General features: G+C 46.7%; 1 protein-coding gene across 1 annotated transcript in view; it reads left to right on the forward strand.

Annotated features, from left to right (window-relative positions):
- The window catches only part of XRRA1 (X-ray radiation resistance associated 1), a 54,537-nt gene extending 37,543 nt beyond the window's left edge, over positions 1 to 16,994 (forward strand). Inside the window, exons 13-19 of the mRNA XM_059708438.1 lie at positions 8,033 to 8,126; positions 8,861 to 8,976; positions 11,941 to 12,282; positions 14,578 to 14,779; positions 15,493 to 15,608; positions 15,822 to 15,921; positions 16,344 to 16,994. Of these exons, the coding sequence (XP_059564421.1) occupies positions 8,033 to 8,126; positions 8,861 to 8,976; positions 11,941 to 12,282; positions 14,578 to 14,779; positions 15,493 to 15,608; positions 15,822 to 15,921; positions 16,344 to 16,585 (1,212 nt within the window). The 3' untranslated portion in view covers positions 16,586 to 16,994. The remainder of the gene's footprint in view (positions 1 to 8,032; positions 8,127 to 8,860; positions 8,977 to 11,940; positions 12,283 to 14,577; positions 14,780 to 15,492; positions 15,609 to 15,821; positions 15,922 to 16,343) is intronic.
- Positions 16,995 to 19,106: the final 2,112 nt, after the last annotated feature.

Consider the following 19,106-nt stretch of genomic DNA (forward strand, 5'->3'; position numbering starts at 1 on the left):
TTAAACATTTATCAGAGATATCATTGGCAAATATGTTCTCCCATGCCGTGGGTTTTCTTGTTGTTTTGTTGATGGTTTCTTTTGCTATACAGAAGCTTTTTATTTTGATGTAGTCCCATTTGTTTATTTTCTCTTTAGTTTCCATTGCCCTAGGACTATATCGGTGAAGATACTGCTTCGGCATATGTTTGCAATTTCGTTGCCTGTGGATTCCTCTAATATTTTTATGGTTTCCCATCTTAGGTTTAAGCCCGTTATCCATTTTGAGTTTATTTTTGTGTATGGTGTAAGTTGGTGGTCTAGTTTCATTTTTTTTGCATGTATCTGTTCAATTTTCCCAACACCATTTATTGAAGAGGCTGTCTTGACTCCATTGTATGTTCTTGCCTCCTTTGTCAAATATTAATTGAGCATAGAGGTTTGGGTCAATTTCTGGGCTCTCTATTCTATTCCATTGGTCTATAAGTCTGTTCTTGTGCCAGTACCAGGCAGTTTTGAGAACAGTGGTTTTGTAATACAGCTTGATATCTGGTATTGAGATCTCACCTACTTTTGTTCTTCTTTCTCAGGATTGCTGCAGCTATTTGGGGTCTTTTTTTAATTCCAGATGAATTTTTGGAGAGTTTGTTCTAGGTCTGTGAAATATGCCATTGGTATTTTAATGGGGAGTGCATTGAATCTATAGATTGCTTTGGGTAGTATGGACATTTTAATGATGTTGATTCTACCAATCCATGAACACGGTATGTTCTTCCATCTATTTATATCTACTTCTATCTCTTTTTTCAGTGTCTTATAGTTTTCCGAGTACAGGTCTTTTACCTCCTTAGTTAAGTTTATTCCTAGGCATCTTAATTTTTTTGGTGTGATGGTATATGGGATTGTTTTTTAATCTCTCTTTCTGTAAGTTCACTATTGGTATATAAAAATGCCATAGATTTCTTGGCGTTAATTTTGTATCCTGCTACATTGCCGAGTTCATTTATTAAGTCTAATAATTTTTTGATGGAGTCTTAAGCGTTTTCTATGTACAGTAGCATGTCATCTGGGAATGACAGTTTTATGTCTTCTTTTCCAATGTGGATGCCTTTTATTTCTTCTTCTTGACTAATTGCTATTGCTAGCACTTCCCAGTACTTTGTTGAACAGGAGTGGTGAAAGTGGGCATCCTTGTCTTGTCCTGTTCTTAGGTGAAATGGTTTTAGTTTTTGCCCATTGAATATGATGTTGGCTGTAAGTTTGTCATATAAGGCTTTTATTATGTTGAGATATGATCCCTCTACTCCCATTTTGCTGAGGGTTTTTATCAAGAAAGGGTGTCGGATTTTGTCAAATGCTTTTTTTGCATCAATTGATATGATTATGTGATTTTTATCTCTCAATTTGTTTATGTGATGTATCACATTTGTTGATTTGCGGATATTGTACCATCCTTGCATCCCCGAGATAAATCCTACTTGGTCATGGTGCATGATCTTTCTGATATAATGCTGGATCCGATTTGCTAGAATTTTGTTGAGGATCTTGGCATGTATGTTCATGAGGGATATTGGCCTGTAATTCTCTTTCATTGTGTCATATTTGTCTGGTTTTGGTATTAGGGTAATGCTGCCTTCATAGAATGAGCTTGGAAGTGTTCCTTCCTCTTGAATTTTTTGAATAGTCTGAGGAGGATAGGTTTTAGTTCTTCTTTGACTGTTTGGTAAAACTCCCCTGTGAAGCCATCTGGCCCCAGGCTTTTGTTTGTTGGAAGTTTTTCGATGATTGCTTCAATTTCCCCCGTAGTTATCAGCCTATTGAGATTTTTAGATTCCTCCTAATTGAGTTTTGGAAGGTTGTATTTTTCTAGGAATATATCCATTTCCTCTAGGTTGTCCAGTTTGTTGGAATAGAGTTGTTCATAGTATTTTTTAACAATCCTTTGTATTTCTGTGGGATTGATTGTTACTTCACCTCTTTTATTTCTGATTTGGTTTATTTGGGTCCTTTCTCTTTGCTTCATGGTGAGCCTGGCTAGAGGTTCATCAATCTTGTTTATCCTTTCAAAGAACCAGCTCTTGGTTTCATTGATCTTTTGTATTGTGTTTTTGGTCTCTGTGTTATTTATTTCTGCTCTGATCTTTAATACCTCCTTCCTTCTGCTCACTCTGGGCTTTTCTCGTTGCTCTCTTTCTAATTCTTTAAGTTGTAGAGTTAGATGATTTATTACCATTTTTCTTCTTTGTTTGGTTTTTTTGTTTGTTTGTTTGTTTTTGAGGTAGACCTGTAGAGCTATAAATTTCCCTCTCAGGACTGCTTTCACTGTTTCCCATAGATTTTGGATTGTTGTGTTTTCATTGTCATTCATTTCCAGGATGTTTTTAATTTCTTCTTTGATCTCTTTGGTAACCCAGTCACTGTTTAATAGCATGCTATTCAGCTTCCAAGTGTTTTAATTTTTTTGATTGTTTTTATAGTAGTTTATTTCTAATATTAGGCCATTGTGGTCTTAGAAGATAATTGATATGATTTCAATTTTGAATTTGGAGAAACTTTGCTTGTGACCCAATATGTGGTCTGTCTTTGAAAATGTCCCATGTGCACTTGAGAAGAATGTATATTCCTTGACTTTGGGGTGAAATGCTCTGAAGATGTCAATTAAGTCCACCTGATCTAGTGAGTCATTTAGGATTGCTGTTTCTTTGCTGATTTTTTGTCGAGGATTTATCCAGTGATGTCAGTGGGCTATTAAAGTCCCCTACTATGATTGTTTTGTTGTTGATCTCTCCCTTGATATCTTCCAGTAATTTTTTTATGTATTTGGGTGCTCCTGCATTGGGTGCATATGTTTATCAGGGTAATATCCTCTTGTTGTATCGATCCCTTTAGTATTATGAAGTGGCCTTCTTTATCTCTTGTTATGGCCTTCACTTTGAGGTCTATTTTTGTCAGATATAAGTATTGCTACCCCAGCTTTTTTTTTTTTTTTTTCATTTCCATTTGCCTGACAGATATTTTTCCATCCCTTCACTTTCAGTCTTTGTGAGTCCCTTGTTCTGATTTGGATCTCTTGTAGACAGCATATATATGGGTCATATTTTTTTATTCATTCAGCCACTCAATGTCTTTTGATTGGAGCATTTAGTCCATTTACGTTTAAAGTTATTACTGAGAGGGACTTGTTTGTAGCCATTTTTATATTTTTGTGCCTGTTCCTTCTTCCCTTTTTATTTCTTCTTTTTATACCAGTTTCTTTAGCATTTCCTGCATTGCTGGTAGTGATAAACTCCCGTAGCCTTTTTTTTTTTTTTTTTTGTCTGTGAAGCTCCTTATTTCCCCTTCAATTTTGAATGATAGCCTTGCTGGATAGAGTAGTCTTGGATTCAGTCCCTTGCTTTGCATCACTTTGTAAATTTCCTTCCATTCCTTTCTGGCCTGATGTGTTTCTGTTGAGAAATCATTTGATAATCTAATGGGAGATTCTTGTATGTAACTTTCTGTCTCTCTTTTGCAGCCTTTAAGATTCTCTCTTTGTCCTGAACATTTGCCATCATAATTACGATGTGTCTTGGTGTGGGTCTTTTTGGGTTCATCTTGTTGGGACTCTCCGTGCTGTGTGACTTTTTTCTTCCCCATATCAGGGAAGTTTTCTGACATTATTTCTTCAAATAGATTTTCTAACCCTTGTTCCTCTTCCTGTCATTCTGGCACCCCTATTATCTGTATGTTGCTTCGTTTCATGTTGCCCCAAAGCTCCCTTAGGCTCTCCTCCTGTCTTTTAATTTTTTTCTCCAATTGCAGTACAGTTTGGGTGTGTTTTGCTTCCTTGTCTTCTAATTCGCTAATTCGGTCCTCTGCTTCTCCTAGTCTACTGTTGAAACTTTCCATGGTCTTTTTTATTGCAGCTATATCACTCTTGATTTCTTCTTGATTCTTACATAAGTTGTTGATTTGTTTTATCCATCCAGTTTATGAACTGTATGACACTTATTCTGAATTCTTTTTCTGACATATTGCATGCCTTTGTTTCACTTTGCTGCTTTTCTGACATTTTCTCCTTTTCTTTCCTTTGGGGGTTTATTTGTCTCCCCACTTTTGCTTTCACTGGAGGATCTAGGTGTTGAGTCATGCAGAGGCTGCTCCTCGGGCAGTGGCTGCTCCTCAGGTGGTCATAGCTGTGGCTGCTCCTCAGTTGGCGGCAGCTCCTCTGGTGGGCGCTGCTCACAGTAATGGTGACTCCTCTGGCTGGTAGGGGCAGGCTGCTTACACAGCTGCTGCTCCCCACATGGGGGCGGGCTGCTCACAAGGCTGCTGCTTCTTGGACAGGGGCGAACTACATGTGGCTGCTGCTTTTTGGATGGGGGTGGGCTGCTCGCTCAGCTGCTCCTCCTCATACAGGGGCAGGCTGCTTGTGCGACTGCTGCTCCTCAAATGGGGTCAGGCTGCTCGCACAGCTGCGGCTCCTCGGACAGGAGCAGACTCCGCGCGGCTGCTGCTCCTCGGACAGGAGCAGACTCTGCGCAGCTGCAGCTCCTTGGACAGGGGCAGACTCCGCGCAGCTGCAGCTCCTTGGACAGGGGCAGACTCCGCGCAGCTGCAGCTCCTTGGACGGGGCAGGTTGCTTGCAGGGCTGCTGTTCCTCCGATGGGGGTGGGCTGCTCACGTGGCTTCCACTCCTCGGATGGGTGCGGGCTGCGTGCAGCTCTAGCTGATTTCTTCTTAAATGCTTGTATGACTCTCGTATTCTGCTGCAAGTAAGCCATTGTCTATGTCCCATCTCTCCTTCAAGTTGCCCATCTAACTTTAGATTTCTGGCCATTTGATCGCCCTGAGACCTTAGCTCTCTGTTGGACTCAAGAAAACTTATGATGTAAGTTATTCAGGTGTTTTTTTCTCACTTGAGATTTTAATTGATATTTTCCTTTATGCAGTAACAACCTAACATACATATATTTTTGTCTACTACCAGTTGTCTACTGCCAGAATGTAGAGCAGGGTGGTTTTGGTGGGGTTTTTTTTTAGATCTAAAACTTTGTTTTACTTACAACCATATCCCCATCATCTAGAATAGCACCTGATACATGATAGATACTCAGTAAGTTTGTTAGATGAATTAATGTTGTTTTGATCATACCAAAGAATACTGAGCTACCTGGGTTGAAATTAACATTCAACATGCTGAAGATACAAATTTTAAAACCAATTTTGCCTTCAAATGGAAACTTGTGCTCATAACATTCACTCAGAAATCTAGTAATTTTTGTGTCAAAAATAAAATAATCACTTTCAACTTTTTTACTTTAAATAATTACAGCTTGACATACAATATTATATTAGTTTCAACTAAAAGTGATTCTTACATTTTTAAATGATTGTGAAAATCAAAAGAAGGATAATACTTCATGACATTAAAATTATATAAAGTTCAAATTTTAGAGTATATCAGTACAGTTTTGTTGGAAGAGTCACACACTTATTTGTTTATTAATTGTCAATGGCTGCTTTAGTGCTACAACAGCAAAGATGAATAGTTATGACCTGCAAAGCCTAAAACATTGATTGCTTGGCTCTTGACTGAAAAGGTTTGCCATCCATGGTCAAGATTAACAGTTCTGAACCTGTGCGTCGCGATCCCTTTGGTGGTCAAACAACCCTTTCACAGGGGTCGCCTAAAACCATCCTGCATATCAGATATTTACATTACAATTCATAACAGTAGCAACATTACAGTTATGAAGTAGCAACGAAAATAATTTTATGGTTGGGTCACAACATGAGGAACTGTATTTAAAGGGCCAGAAGGTTGAGAACCACTGGTCTAGATGATCAAAGCCAACCCCTAGTTCCTTTTCTTCTCTCACTCAGTACTCTCTTCCTAGGGGTGGCTTCACATACCCATTGGCTCATTAACTCACAAATTTATAACTCCCATATGGACCATTCCTCTGTACTCCAAACCAGGGTATCCACTGCCTACATGAATATCTACTTGGAGGTCTCAAAGGTACCTCCAAAGTACATGTATCCAAATGCATTGATGATCTTTCCCTTCAAATCTGATGTTCTTTCGTTATTCCATATCTTAAGGAATAGCTCCACCATCCTCCCCATTACTCAAGCCAAAACCTGGTTGTCATCCTTATACTTCTCTCTCCTTTACATCGCTCCTCCCTACCATATCTCCTCCATTACCAAGTCTTGTCAAATTTAGGTCCTCATATTTCTAAAAATTCATTTAATGGGTTCCCCAAGGCCCAAACTCCTTAAATAGCTTCAGTCTGGCTCATACTTGCATCATTGGCCTCATTTTGCAGAAGCACCCTTTTCTCTGCTTTAGTCACACTACTTTCTTTAAATCCCCCCAAAGGCATTTCTCTTCCTTGCTATTAGGCCTTTTACACATTGTTCTCTTTGCATGGAGCACTTCCTTTCTGCATTAATCAGAGTAAGTAATACCAGCTGCTGCAACAAACTTTTTAAAATCTCAATGACTGAACACAATAAAAGTTTCTTTCTTGCTTTTACAAACTCCACTGTGGATATTCCTGGCTGGCTGGTGATCATTCAGAGACCAGGTCCCTCGGCTCTGGCTCTGACTCTGGCATCCCGTATTTTATTGGATCCTAGGCATCTGGTGGATAGGTGATTGAGAGGTATAGAGGACAAGCAGGGGGTTTTGAACAGTCCATACCTGGAAGTGGCATTTATCACTTCCACCGAGAGTGCATTGGCTAGAACTGAGTCATATGACCACATCTGGCTGCCTGGGAGGCAAGAAAATGCACAGTCTAGTTGTGTGCCCAGAAAGTAGAGGAAATGATTTTTGTTAACACAGAGGTTTCTCTGCCACATACTTTATCCCCCCCTGTGTTCACTAATTACCTTCTACCCACCCTTCAGATCTCAGGACCACCGTATCTCCCTCACTAGTCACTAGGTCACATCACCCTAGCACTTCATATGCTTCTCTTTTATGGCACTAATCAGAATTATAAGTCTCCTCTGTTTTATGTTACTGGTTCTTCCATGCTTGCTTCCCACTAGGCAGTCCCCCATGATGACAGGAGTTATTTCTCTTTTACTCATTCCCAACCCAGTGCTTGGCACATGTATGCATTCAGTAAATATTTGACTGAGTGAACAAAAATGAAAGACAATGACTGGTTTAGTTGCCCATTGGGTATGTAGTGCTACCCAATGAAGCTACAGAGGAAGCCAAACTGAAGTGCCCTCCTCCTTACAGCCCTTAGACCTTAGCACCTTCTGTGGGTCCCAAATCTGACCTAACAGCTTTCGGTGTATCCAGGCATCTGAAAGGTCATGACCCCACTCCTGGGCCCTGTGATACTGATGGCTCTGATACTGTTCTATTGCTAATAGATGCCTCCCTACGGTTATCCCCAGATGTTCCAGACACTGCTCAACAAGAATTGTGTATTTTTTGCCCTTCAGAGGCTGGCCTCATAGCAATGGAGCGGCCTCTGGGCTCAGACAGCCAGGAGGTCTCCCTTACCATGGGCTCTGCTTATCCCTTAGATGGATGGGTTCCCTGACCTCCCTCCACAAATTAGTACCCAGAACAGGCCTCAGTGAAAAATGCCATCAGGATTGCTGTTAAGAGGGCGTGTAGAGGTAGCTTTGAGGAAGATGAAATGTCAGACAAATTGTATACTGAAGTCAAAGTCAATGCCCTGCCTACCTTTCAGATTCCTTGCAAGACAAGTGCTATATGTGTTTGTTATTATTTTGTCACCAACATCCTCAATATTTGGTCTAGGCTACATAACCAGATTGGAGAAGGGAGAAAAATTCTTAACTTTCAACCATAAAACAGTGATGATGAGTTTTGGACAGAAGGGGCAAGGTGTTCTGGGTGTGAGCAGGTGAAATTACAGGGATCAGAGGCTGCTCAGCATGAGTTCCATCTATAGCAGCATCACCCCGTCCGCACCCCAATCCTAGCAAGCATGTAACCCTGCAGTGTGGGCCGGGAGGCACTTGGCAGAGGTGAGGGATGGTGTTGATCTGATGCTCTCTCCTGCATGCCTCACAGATTGCAAAGGAAGATGCCATCCTGCCAGTAGCTCTCTTCCCATCTCTCTGTGAGCTCGTCTTTCATAACAACCCTCTGGTGGCCCGCAGACGAGGTATGGTGGATGCAAAGCTTCCCTCCAACCTGTTGGAAGCATAGTGGGCACCCTCATTCCCACCTCATTGATGCCAAGCCCCGGGCTCTGCTCTCCATCATGGGTGGACAGAGGGATGGAGAAAACATCAGACACTGCTGAGTACCTGTCATCCTGACAGCAACCCTGTGAGGCAGGCATTACTGTCCCTGTGCACAGTGGAGGAAACTGAGAATCAGAGAGGTTCATGACCTACCCAAGGTCACACAGCTTGAAAGAGGCATAGTTGGGAATGGGTTGCAGAATTATCTAGATCTGGCATGAGCTATTTAAGCAACACCCTGCTTTGTGGAACAGGTCTGTTGTGACTTCATCTACCAGTTGGGGAGGGTGCAGGTCCTGGGCTGTCCGCTCCCAGAGCACACTGAATGCAGTGGATGCTGTGTCAGCAGTGGAATGCACTGTCCACATTGAGGCAGCTGAAGGCATTTTGGAATCCTGGGCCCTGGAGTGACAACAGTGGAGTTCTAATCCTTGCTCCACACTATCTTTGTTGCTTTGGGCAAATTCCTTAACCTCTCTGTGCCTCAGTTTCCTCACCTATCGAATGGAAATAATATGGGTACCTGCCTCCTAGGGTTGGTGTGAGAATTAAATAAGTGAATATATGTACAGCCATTTGAACAGTGCCTGGCACATAGCAAGCCCCAGTAAAGGTTAGCTAACTGTGGTCTTATTTTCCCATCATGGCCCAGGGGTCCCTCCTCTGCTAAAAAGCTTCCTCCAGGAGCGGCTGGGAATCCACTTAATTCGAAGGAAGACAACAAAGGCTAGACATCATATTTTTATGCCTCGGAAGGCCTCAAGGAAGGTAAGGCTTCCAAGGTGGGACCCCCTACCCCAGAGGGAGAGGAGCCTATGTCAGTGTACGCGGACTAACCTGGCAATAGAGCTGCACTCCCCGCAATGCCCGGAGCCCCTCCCTCAGGTTTGTAGCAGCAGCAGTGCCTTCTCCTTTCCTTGCTCTATTAATACAGATAAACCCAGGAGGAGTGAGAGTCAGAGAGACCCAAAGGCAGAGTCAGGAGGAGCCTTGCAGGTCATTGAATCTGGCCCCCTAATTTTACAGAGAAACTGAGGCCCAGAGAAGGAGCTGTGACGATGTGGGGAGAATCAGAAGACCCAGGTATGAGCCTGGCCCCATCACTTCCCATCGCTGTCTGAACTTGGGCAAGAGTTTCACTCTCTGAGCTTCAGCTTCTCAACTCTAAAACCTCTCAGAGCTGCTGAGGGGACTGGATGAAGCAACAGATACGAAAATACATGATAAACTCCCAACCCCATACCAATGCAAGCTACAGACACCTGTGGCAGTCATGAAGGCTGTGCCAGGCCCAGAACACACACCTCCTGCCTGCATGTTAAGAAGCATTTCCTTATGCTGAGAGCAGTCGGCTCCTTCTGTACTTTCCCCAGCCGGTGGTCTTAGACTTGCCTTCTGGGATGCCATAAAGTAAACTAAATCCCTCTTTCATCTGATGGATTTCAGAGATTTCTGTGAAATGCTCCTCCGTCCTTGAACTTGCGTCTTCCTATAGCCGAAAGCTGGACTAGGGGTTGCTGGTACCAAAAGTTAAGTACAGTTTTACCATTGCCACCGCGCTACAGCCTGCCTCTGTTCAGCCAAGCTCTTTCTTGTCTGGAGCCTTCATCGGACCAGAGTAACATTTAAAACTAGAAAAAGGAATTCAAAGGGTTTCTATCACCTTACCCTTGTCCGTTGCCTCCTCAAAGGATCGTACTGCCTCCTTCCCCATCAGCAGCTGGGGACAGGCAGAGTCAGAGGGAGCCCAATGCTAACTACACAGTCCTCTCTCCCATGTACAGAGCACCCACGCCCAGAACTCTGCTGAGCACTCCCACGTGTGCCGTCCCATAATCCTCCCAGCACACAGGGAAGCAGGCTCGGAGAGGTGAAATAATATACTTGTTAAGTGAGTGTTCAGGTCCAGAGGAACCTCTAAGGTTCCGACTGATAGAGAATAAACACAAATCCAGTGGCCAAATGAGAAGCAAATCAGTGCTTTGTAAAACTGTGCAAGCACCATCTAACTTCCAGTGCAGACAAGCCTGGAGGGTGTGGCTAGGCCTTTAGCTGGATTGGAGATGCCTGTATGCCCCAATGTGCTCACAGAGATGGGCTGATGTACACAGCAGACTCCAGGCCTTTTACTCAATCAGTTCCATGGACAAAGACTGCTGGCGCTCCCTCGGGGCTAGGCATGGACAGAACTGGGGGAAATGAGCAGGCCCAGGCCCACCCAACATGTAACCAAGACGCTGTATGAGCTCTTGGCATGTGAGACACCAGTGGAAGACAAAACAGCCTGCCCTCGGCCAATCCAGCTCACCAGGGACATAGGGTCCAGTGACTGTCAACCTCTGACCAATGACATTATCCGGTCTTTCCTCTAGAAGGATTTGGGAAAGTGGTGGCTGCCAGACAAAGAGCGTCTCTCCCCCTACTCCCACCCCGCCACCCGGCACAGACCTGTGAGACGGGGATGCCTGCTGCCCCTTTCCTGCCAGCAGCACATGTTGACCCTGGGTGTGGTGGGCGCTGCAGCAGGGGCTCTGAAAAAAGACCCCAGGTCCTTAGGCTTCAAGTCTAAACACTAAAGTTTTACATGTTTTCAAAAAGGAAACATTGTTTTTTAAACACTGTCCTCACACTTCGTAGTTTGTTGGTACGCTTGCATACGTCATCTCATTTGGGCTAACTTTGCAACACAGGTAGGGCGGGGACTGTTCTCCCATTTCACAAGGAGGAGCTGGAAGCTCAAAGGCTAGGACTGCATCCAACCCATGTTGTTCTAAACACAGTGCTTAGGATCTTCCCATTCCCCTGCCTTGTCTGTCAAAGTGCAGATCTAAGTGGACCAAATGCCTTCGACTAAAAGTAAAATCAACCCCTCATATAACTTGGGAGGGGAGGAAGAACTAAGCCCCGCGGAGGGAAATGGAGCACATGGCTCCCTCCTGGCAGCTGAGGTGGAGGAGGAGGGAGGGAGGATGACGGGCTTTTGCTAATGAAGGAAGCTGAGCAGTTCAGCAGAAAAGACGTTATTTCCTTGGTCCTGAACCCTAGCGAGATTTGCCTTATGGATCTTTTTTATTTATAAATATATTTTTTATTGATTTCAGAGAGGAAGGGAGAGGGAGAGAGAGATAGGAACATCAATGATGAGAGAGAATCATTGATCGGCATGTGCCCTGACCGGGAATTGAACCGTGACCTCCTGCTTCATAGGTGAACCGCTGAGCCACGCCAGCTGGGCTACCTTATGGATCTTTATATAAGGTGCAGGGAGCAGCATCCTGAACAGGCCTGGTGCTTCTGACTTCCAGAAAAGGAGGACCATCTCCCCCTTGCCCTCCTAAGAGTCCCTGAGGAAAGTCAAGGGAACTATGTTAAACCTTGGACAGAAGCTAAGGCTCCTGAAGGCCATAGTGGTGTGGTCAGGGGTTTATAATGAGGCCTGGCGCCCAGAGCAAGCTCTGCCCCGAATAACTCTGTGATGCTGGAAGTCACTTTACCTCTCTGAGCCCATTTCCTCATCTATAAAATGAGGATAAATATTCGCTGGGTGGTTGTGAGGTATGTCAGGCAGAGGGCACATCGTAGGTGCCCAGTAAGTGTGATTTGCTCCTGCCCTCCCCCTGTGAGCCCCCATCCAGTGCTCCGATCATGGCACCAAGTGGTCTTAGGCTGGTGAGGCCCATGGGAGAGATTCCAATTAGACAGCAAACCAATACAGCCCTTCTCCCATGACAGGTGCAAACCCAGCTTCCAAAGGTGCCAAAGCAGCCGCTGGTGCTCCATCAGCCACCTGATAGCACCATGGAGTCTCCCTCAGAGGATACGTTGGAGTTACAGCTGCTCGAAGGCCTGCCGATTGCCAAAGACTCTCCTGTGAAGCCGGCGATGGCCATTGAGGGCATGGAGGGCCTTTCCCTGCACCGCCGGCCCTTCGTGCCACTTCCTCCCATCTGCTCTGACTCCACCGTGCACACTGAAGAGACCACGTCTCGCCCGAGTGACACTGCTGGCCACATCAGCCCAGAGCACCCCTCAGATGAGGATACCAAGAGCACAGAGTCCATCTTCCTGACGCAGGTGCCTGGATCCACCTGCCCCTGCCACTCGTTCCCAGTTCCCACAGGTTCCTGGGCAGCCCTTCAATGGCTGGACCGCTATAGGCAGCTGGAAGCAAGCACATGGCGGGTCTGGAAACCAGAAGGCAACATCTAGCAGGGCCTGCCAGTGACTAATCCATGGCTACTGGTAGGGACACCCGTGGGACAAGTCATGGTACTGTGGGGACAATCACAGTATTGTGGTAGAGACAGCACCTGGGGTCTGGTTAGGATGCGGTTCTGAACAGTTTTTAGGAAGGGCTGCTGCTGCCTCTGCCCTATCTGCTTAAGGTCACCTCACTTCTGATGCCTCTGAATCCTGAGAATACAAATAGATGAGACATGGTCCTGCCCTTGAGATGCCCTTAGTCTAATGGGGGAGATGGACAGGAACAATGCACACAATCAATGTTGAGAGTGAGGAACCCAGGAGCTGGAAGCCTAGAGGAAGAGGGGTGCCTCTGTCCCAGACCAGGGGGGCAGGCTTCCCAGAAGAGGTTCAAATGAGATGAGCTTTGCAAGCTGAGTAGGAGTTAACATAGTGAGGACGTGGGCAGCAAGGGCAGCACGAAGCCGGATACAGAGGAAGGAAATTAAAATGGTATGTACAGGAGCCACGAATGGCTCAGTGGCAGTGCAACAGAAGGGTTCCCTGTAGGAAAGGGGAAATATGTGGCTGGAAGAGTTGGCAGGGCCCCCTTAAACTTTATTATTGTACCATTGCCCTCCCCACTTCTAGTCTTGCCCCTCCAACCTGCCAGATCTTTCCAAGATGAACACCTGTCCACACGGTTATGTCTAATTCTCTATCCATCCATTTCTTACTCCACAGAGGACTTGTAGCAGCATACATATTCATACAGTATAAAAGTATATTTTTAAAAATATTTTTTTATTGATTTTCAGAGAGAGAGAGGAAGGGAGAAGGATAGAGAGATAGACACATCGATTAGAGAGAAACATCATCAATCTGCTGCCTCCTGCCTGCTCCCTACTGGGGATTGAGCCTGCAACCCGGTCATGTGCTCTGACGGAGAATTAAACCGTGACTCTTGGTTCCTGGGTCAGTGCTCAACTGCTGAGCCACATTGATTGGGCTAGTATAAAAGTATCTTTATGAACTATAATAACATTTTTGGAGTAAAGTATAAACAAATAAGCATTAAAAAAAATAGAGGGAGCTAAGATGGCAGCGTAGGTAAATGCCTGTACTCGCTGACTCCCACAACCACATCAAAATTACAACTAAAATACGGAACAACCATCATTCAGAACCGCCTGAAAGCTGGCTGAATGGAAGTCCTACAACTAGAGAAGTAAAGAAGAGACTGGTAGGAGGGGCGGAGACACAGAACGGGCTGGTCCGACACCCAGGTGTGCTGCTGTTGTTTTTTAATCAGGAGGGAGATCATCTCTGCGCAGGCCGCCTGTGAGGAGCAAGGGGTGTTTTCTGCTACCTTGTCCATTCTTCCTTAAGTACTTGGTAGAATTCACTAGTGAAGCCATTTGGTCCTCAGTTTTTCTTTGTGGGAAATTTTAAAATTACTAATGCAATCTCTTTGCTTATTATAGGTCTATTCAGATTTTCTGTAGTCATAAGTTTAATAATGGGTATAACTACATCCTTAGATGAAATACAGGTTTCATAAAGTTGTTTCTTATAAAACCAATTGGGGTAGGCTAAAATGTGAATTCAGTTTCACTCAGCCCCTTCAAATGCATTGCCATTCATCACAGTGAGGATAAAAAAACCACAAAGACAAAACAAACACCCTCAGCTTGGCATTTAAAGTCCTTCTTGATTATTGCCCCAGCTGCCTATCTCTTCCTGGTGCACTCCAACTATACCAATGTTAAGTTTCTCCTAATGCACCTTGCTGTCCTACCTGTGCACCTTGCTATAATTACATCATGCTGTGCCTTGCTTGCAACAGTCCTTCTTTCTCATCTCTTTCAGCCCATACCTCTGTCCAACCCTGCCAGGGAATGGCTCTCCTGGTTCTTTAAGACTTAGTTCAGGCTAAGGCATCACTTCCTCCAGGAAGCTGCTTGTCACCCCAGGCTGGGTTAGGGCTTCCTGTGGGCTCACCTGGAGCCCTTGTGCTCCCTTCGGTTACAGCATTTACTAGGGTACATGATCACTCTCTATTTTCCTGTCTGTGTCCTCTCACCCACGTCTTGGCTCTTGTCCTTAACAGGGCCCCGCATGGGGACACACAGCGCTGATGATAAATGTGAGTGGAATGAATGAATGTGTTTTTCTTTTTGGACACAGGTGAGTGGGATGTCTTACTCCCTCCTCCACAAGGATGATTCAGAGGTGGATAAAGACCAAAGACCATCGCCATCATCCCCGACTCCCAAAGAGGTAAAAAAGACTCAGAGGAGGCCTCCGCCTGCCACACACTCCAGCAAGTACCGTGGCTATGAGGAGCTGCTGACAGCCACGCCTGACCCGGACTTCATCGAGCCAAAGGGTATGTGAGGAGAATGCCTCCAAGACAGGCGCCCTCTCCATAGCCCCAGTCAAGTCAGGGCAAGGCCAAGGCTGGTGCCAAGACTCTTTTCCAGACCAGGGTGCTGTCTTCTGTCTTATGTCTGTCAAGGGGCTGCGGGTATCCTGGTTTGGAGCCCCACATGTCAGGACCCCTGGCCTGGGCTTTACTAGGCTCTGAACTGAGCCACAGCTGTTCAGAGCGTCCAGCCAGTCTGGGCCCAGCTCTGGTTGGAAAAGTCTCTCCAGGAAGGGTTTGATGAACAAACACTCAGACTGGCCAGATTCCCAGTTAAACCCCAAATTGAACATCCAAAATCCTCCCTATTTGGTTTGAGGCAAGGGAGCCCCTTGTTTCAGACTGATGCATTGATAGTCTTGGCACTGTCAAAGGAAGTGGCACTCGGCTGTGCTCTCTTGGGTGTCAGTCCCTGCAGTGTAAGCCCTCTGCGGTTAAGGCGGTTACACGGGGCCAGCCCCTCTCCCCAGCCCAATGCTGCTGTCCCATTGGGATCTTTGCTCATAGGGGACTGGCATTCACTGAGTGAATGATGGACACTGCAGCAGACCAGGGAGAAATGTGGGGCTTCACATCCTTTTACCCAGGGCCGCTGTTCTATGGGGAATGAAAACATTGGGGGAGGCATGTAGGAGGAGGGGGCAGTGCCTGGACTCCACCTTGCCTTCCTGCCCTAGGAATCCAGAAGAATGCACAGGCCCTGCAGCACATGCTGAAGCACCCACTCCTCTATGCCTCCTCGAGGCCCAAGCTGGGGACTCCGCAGAAACACTACGTTCCCAAGGAGAAACGGGTAAACCTGCACTGCACTGAGCACACAAACCCCCCTCAGGCCCCCACAGGCACACAGTGGCTGTCCCCTCCAGGCCTGCTAAGGGCCATGCTTCCCCAGAGCCCCCGACTGCTTCCCTGCCTGTGGCTGTGATGTTGTGAGGAGGTGAGGCCAGGGAAGTCTGAGCATAAGACTGGGATAACACTCTCGTCCCTCACCTTTTGTCAAACCCAGAGGATGCCTGTTCCACTCCCACGGAAGACTCGAGCCCAGATGCTGGATGACATCCTCACTCGCATACGGGACTCCCGGAACATCACAGAGGCTCCACTCGGTATGACTCTGGCCCCCAGGCCTCAGCTGCTATAACCCGAGAGCTAGAGGTTTCCTCATCTGCTGGTCTAAGGCAAAGGGCTTGTGTCGGGCGGGAAGAGCCCTTAGGAGCATCTGCCCCAGTCCTTCCCAGGTGCAGATGGAAAACAAGCCTGAGTGAGGCAGGGAGTTGCCTGAAGTCACACAGCATGACACAGACTAGAATTAAGGCTTGAGATAGAATCCGGAGGGGACACTGCTGGCTTCCTAATGCCCCAAGCTGGAGAGGCTATTTTCAGTTAGTCCCCTGAACACCCTTCTCTTTCCCCCTCCCACTTTCTGGGAACTCTGGATCCAGTCCCCTTCCACCTCACCCCCACCCCCACCTTGGACTGGGTGAGACCCAGAGTGAGCCTGCTGCCCCTCCTGGCTCCCCTCCTTCAGGAGCTGTCCTGCGCCAGCGGACAGAGCGGCGGCTGGTGAACCAGAAGCAGTACCTGGAGGCCAAGCGGCTGCTGAAGGAGTTTCAGGCGCGCTACCGGGAGATGGTGCGCTGCTCACTGAAGTCGGTGTTCAGGACCCCGGCCCTGGCCCACCCGGCCCTTAGTGGCCCTAAGTTAAGCCGCTTCCTCCAGTTCGTGGATGAGTTCTACCCGGAGCCCACAGCCAGTGACTCAAAAGGCTAGAGCTGCATATAGGGCCATGTGCGCCACCTGGCCTGTGCCCCTCACCCCGCGCCTCTTGCCCTCCCTGAGGGCTCCGCTCCCTTGATGGGGCTGGAACCTTGGGGCCTGCTTGGCTGGGCACCGGCCTCAGAGCTAAGCCCAGCCTTGCTGGCTGGTTGGCTGCCGAGGGCGGAGCTCCCCTTCCCAGGCCCGGCAGGACCCGGCGCCTGGCCCAGCAGCAATAAAGACTGGGTGCCAGAGCAAGGCAGGCCACGTTCTTTCTTGGAGCCTGTGCCTGGCTGTCACACGGGGGAAAGATCCTGTCACACGTGTCACACGTGTCCAACAGAGCTTCGTGGACCGCGAGGCTAGGAAATGGAGTTGATGGAGCAGAGAAGTAGCACAGAATCGAATGCTCTGAGAAGTTAACTCACCCACAGCCAATAAAGTGTGTTGGGGGGCATGGCGGTGGGGGAAAAGTTGAGGCCATCAAGCTCCAGAAATGGTACTTTTTCTGTTGGGCAGCTTTTTCTACTGTGAGGGTAAACGTGGGGAAGGGGGGAAGGAGGGCCGGGAATTTCCCTTATGGGATTGGGACAAGCCGGGCCATAAAACTGGGACAAGCGTAGGAGAGGTACTCTAATCTAGGACACAGACTGAAGGCCCCTATGTAAGCAGGACGGGCTGCGGCTCTAAAAGGGACCCTAGGGCTGTGCAAGGTCAACCGGGGCTCATGTAAGTAAACTAGTTCTGGCCAGCGCAGCTGGTGGGATTGTCCTGTTCTTGTGAGTGCCCAGCAGGCAGCGCCTGCTCCAGAGGAGGATCTGGAGAAGGCCACTGGGGCTGCATTCCCGAGATGTGCATTTGAGGTAGATGCTGGGTGCCACCTGGCAACCGTTGCTCCCAAGGCTATTCCCCTGGAAGTGCCTGTAATTCAGACCCGAAGAGCAGGCTGCAGTTCCCGGGGTCCAGGAAGCAGCGGCACAAGAATTAAGGATCCTCAGTGAGATACAAACTTCCACAACCTAAGTTGTAATTACAGTGATGATAGAAATATAGTCTCGTAGCCACAGCTGACAAGAGAAGCACAGAGTATACGCTGTATTTTAAGTGTGAGATTCTATTAGGACATAGAATATTTGCATCCTGTCATACTCAACCAGTCTCACCATACCAGATACATTCTCACTCATGTCAAGTTCAAAGTCAGTCATATCTCCCTCATTCACACAGGCACCTGGGCAGATACAGGTAATACAGGTGTTACCCATAGCAGCACTCCTGTGCAGGAACATGTGCTGACTCACCACCTTAGACCTCCTGGGGCCCAAAACCGCCCTTCCTCTAATGTCAGGAGGGAGAATCACCCCATCATTCACACCAAACCTGGCTAAGTTCCAGTTCTGGAGAACTGGACTGCTCCCTTCAGCCAGCAACACTATCAAACCATAGGGTCTCAGGCCTGAACAGCTCCTGGGAGCATCCTAGCCAACCTCAAGGCAGGAAGCCTTTTGTAAACACCACGCAGATCATTCAGCTCCTGCCTGCACATCTAGTGACAGGGAGCTCATCATCTCCTTTGTTGGGAAATCTATAGGACAATTCTAGCCATTGGGCTAAGCTGTCTGCCTAAGCCCCTCAGTTGTCCTAGCTCTGCTTTTTTGGCCAAAAGTATATCCCTTTTCTGAATCGTATATTTTTATACAGAGTTTGCCTTTTGCTTATTATTTTTTTAAAAAATATATTTTTATTGATTTCAGAGAGAAAGGGAGAAAGAGAGAGAAATAGAAACGTCAATGATGTGAGAGAATCATCAATTGGCTGCCTCCTGTACGCCCCCTACTGGGGATTGAGATCTCTGCAACTCGGGCATGTGCCCTTGACCAGAATCGAACCTGGGACCATTCAGTCTGCAGGCCAACACTATCCTCTGAGCCAAACCAGCTAGGGCTTTTGCTCACTCTTAAAACCAATGGCATTGCTGCTTTGGTTTTTTAAATTAATTATTTAAAAAAAATTTTTCTTGATTTCAGAGAGGAAGGGAGAGGGAGAGACAGAAGCATCAATGATGAGAATCATTGATCAGCTGCCTCCTGAAGGCCTCCCAATTGAGGATCAAGCCCACAACCTGGGCTTGTGCCCTGACCAGGAATCAAACGGTGACCTCCTGGTTCATAGGTCGACACTCAACCACTGAGCCACACCAGCCAGGCCTGCTTTGGCTTTTATTAAGTCTTTATCAGCAGACTACTAATATCAGAACTGCTTTCCCTTTTTTATACTTGAAGTTGACCTTTGATATCTAATGGAAGATTTATTACATTTCTTCATCTTAGTCTCTGCCCAGAGTTCCATGGTGCCAGAATCATTGTATATTCCTGATTATTAGCTTTGCCATCATGGAGGCTGTTTACAGAATGAGTGTAGACAGCTGGCCCCTTTCCCTCCTATGTGACCAAAGCGTGCCAACGTAGAACTCCCAGGAAGGACACCACTAGGAGGCACGCAGTGACGACTACTCATCCAGGAAGACCTAGATAAG

This window comes from Myotis daubentonii, chromosome 9 (genome assembly GCF_963259705.1).
Source record: "Myotis daubentonii chromosome 9, mMyoDau2.1, whole genome shotgun sequence".
Taxonomy (NCBI): domain Eukaryota; kingdom Metazoa; phylum Chordata; class Mammalia; order Chiroptera; family Vespertilionidae; genus Myotis; species Myotis daubentonii.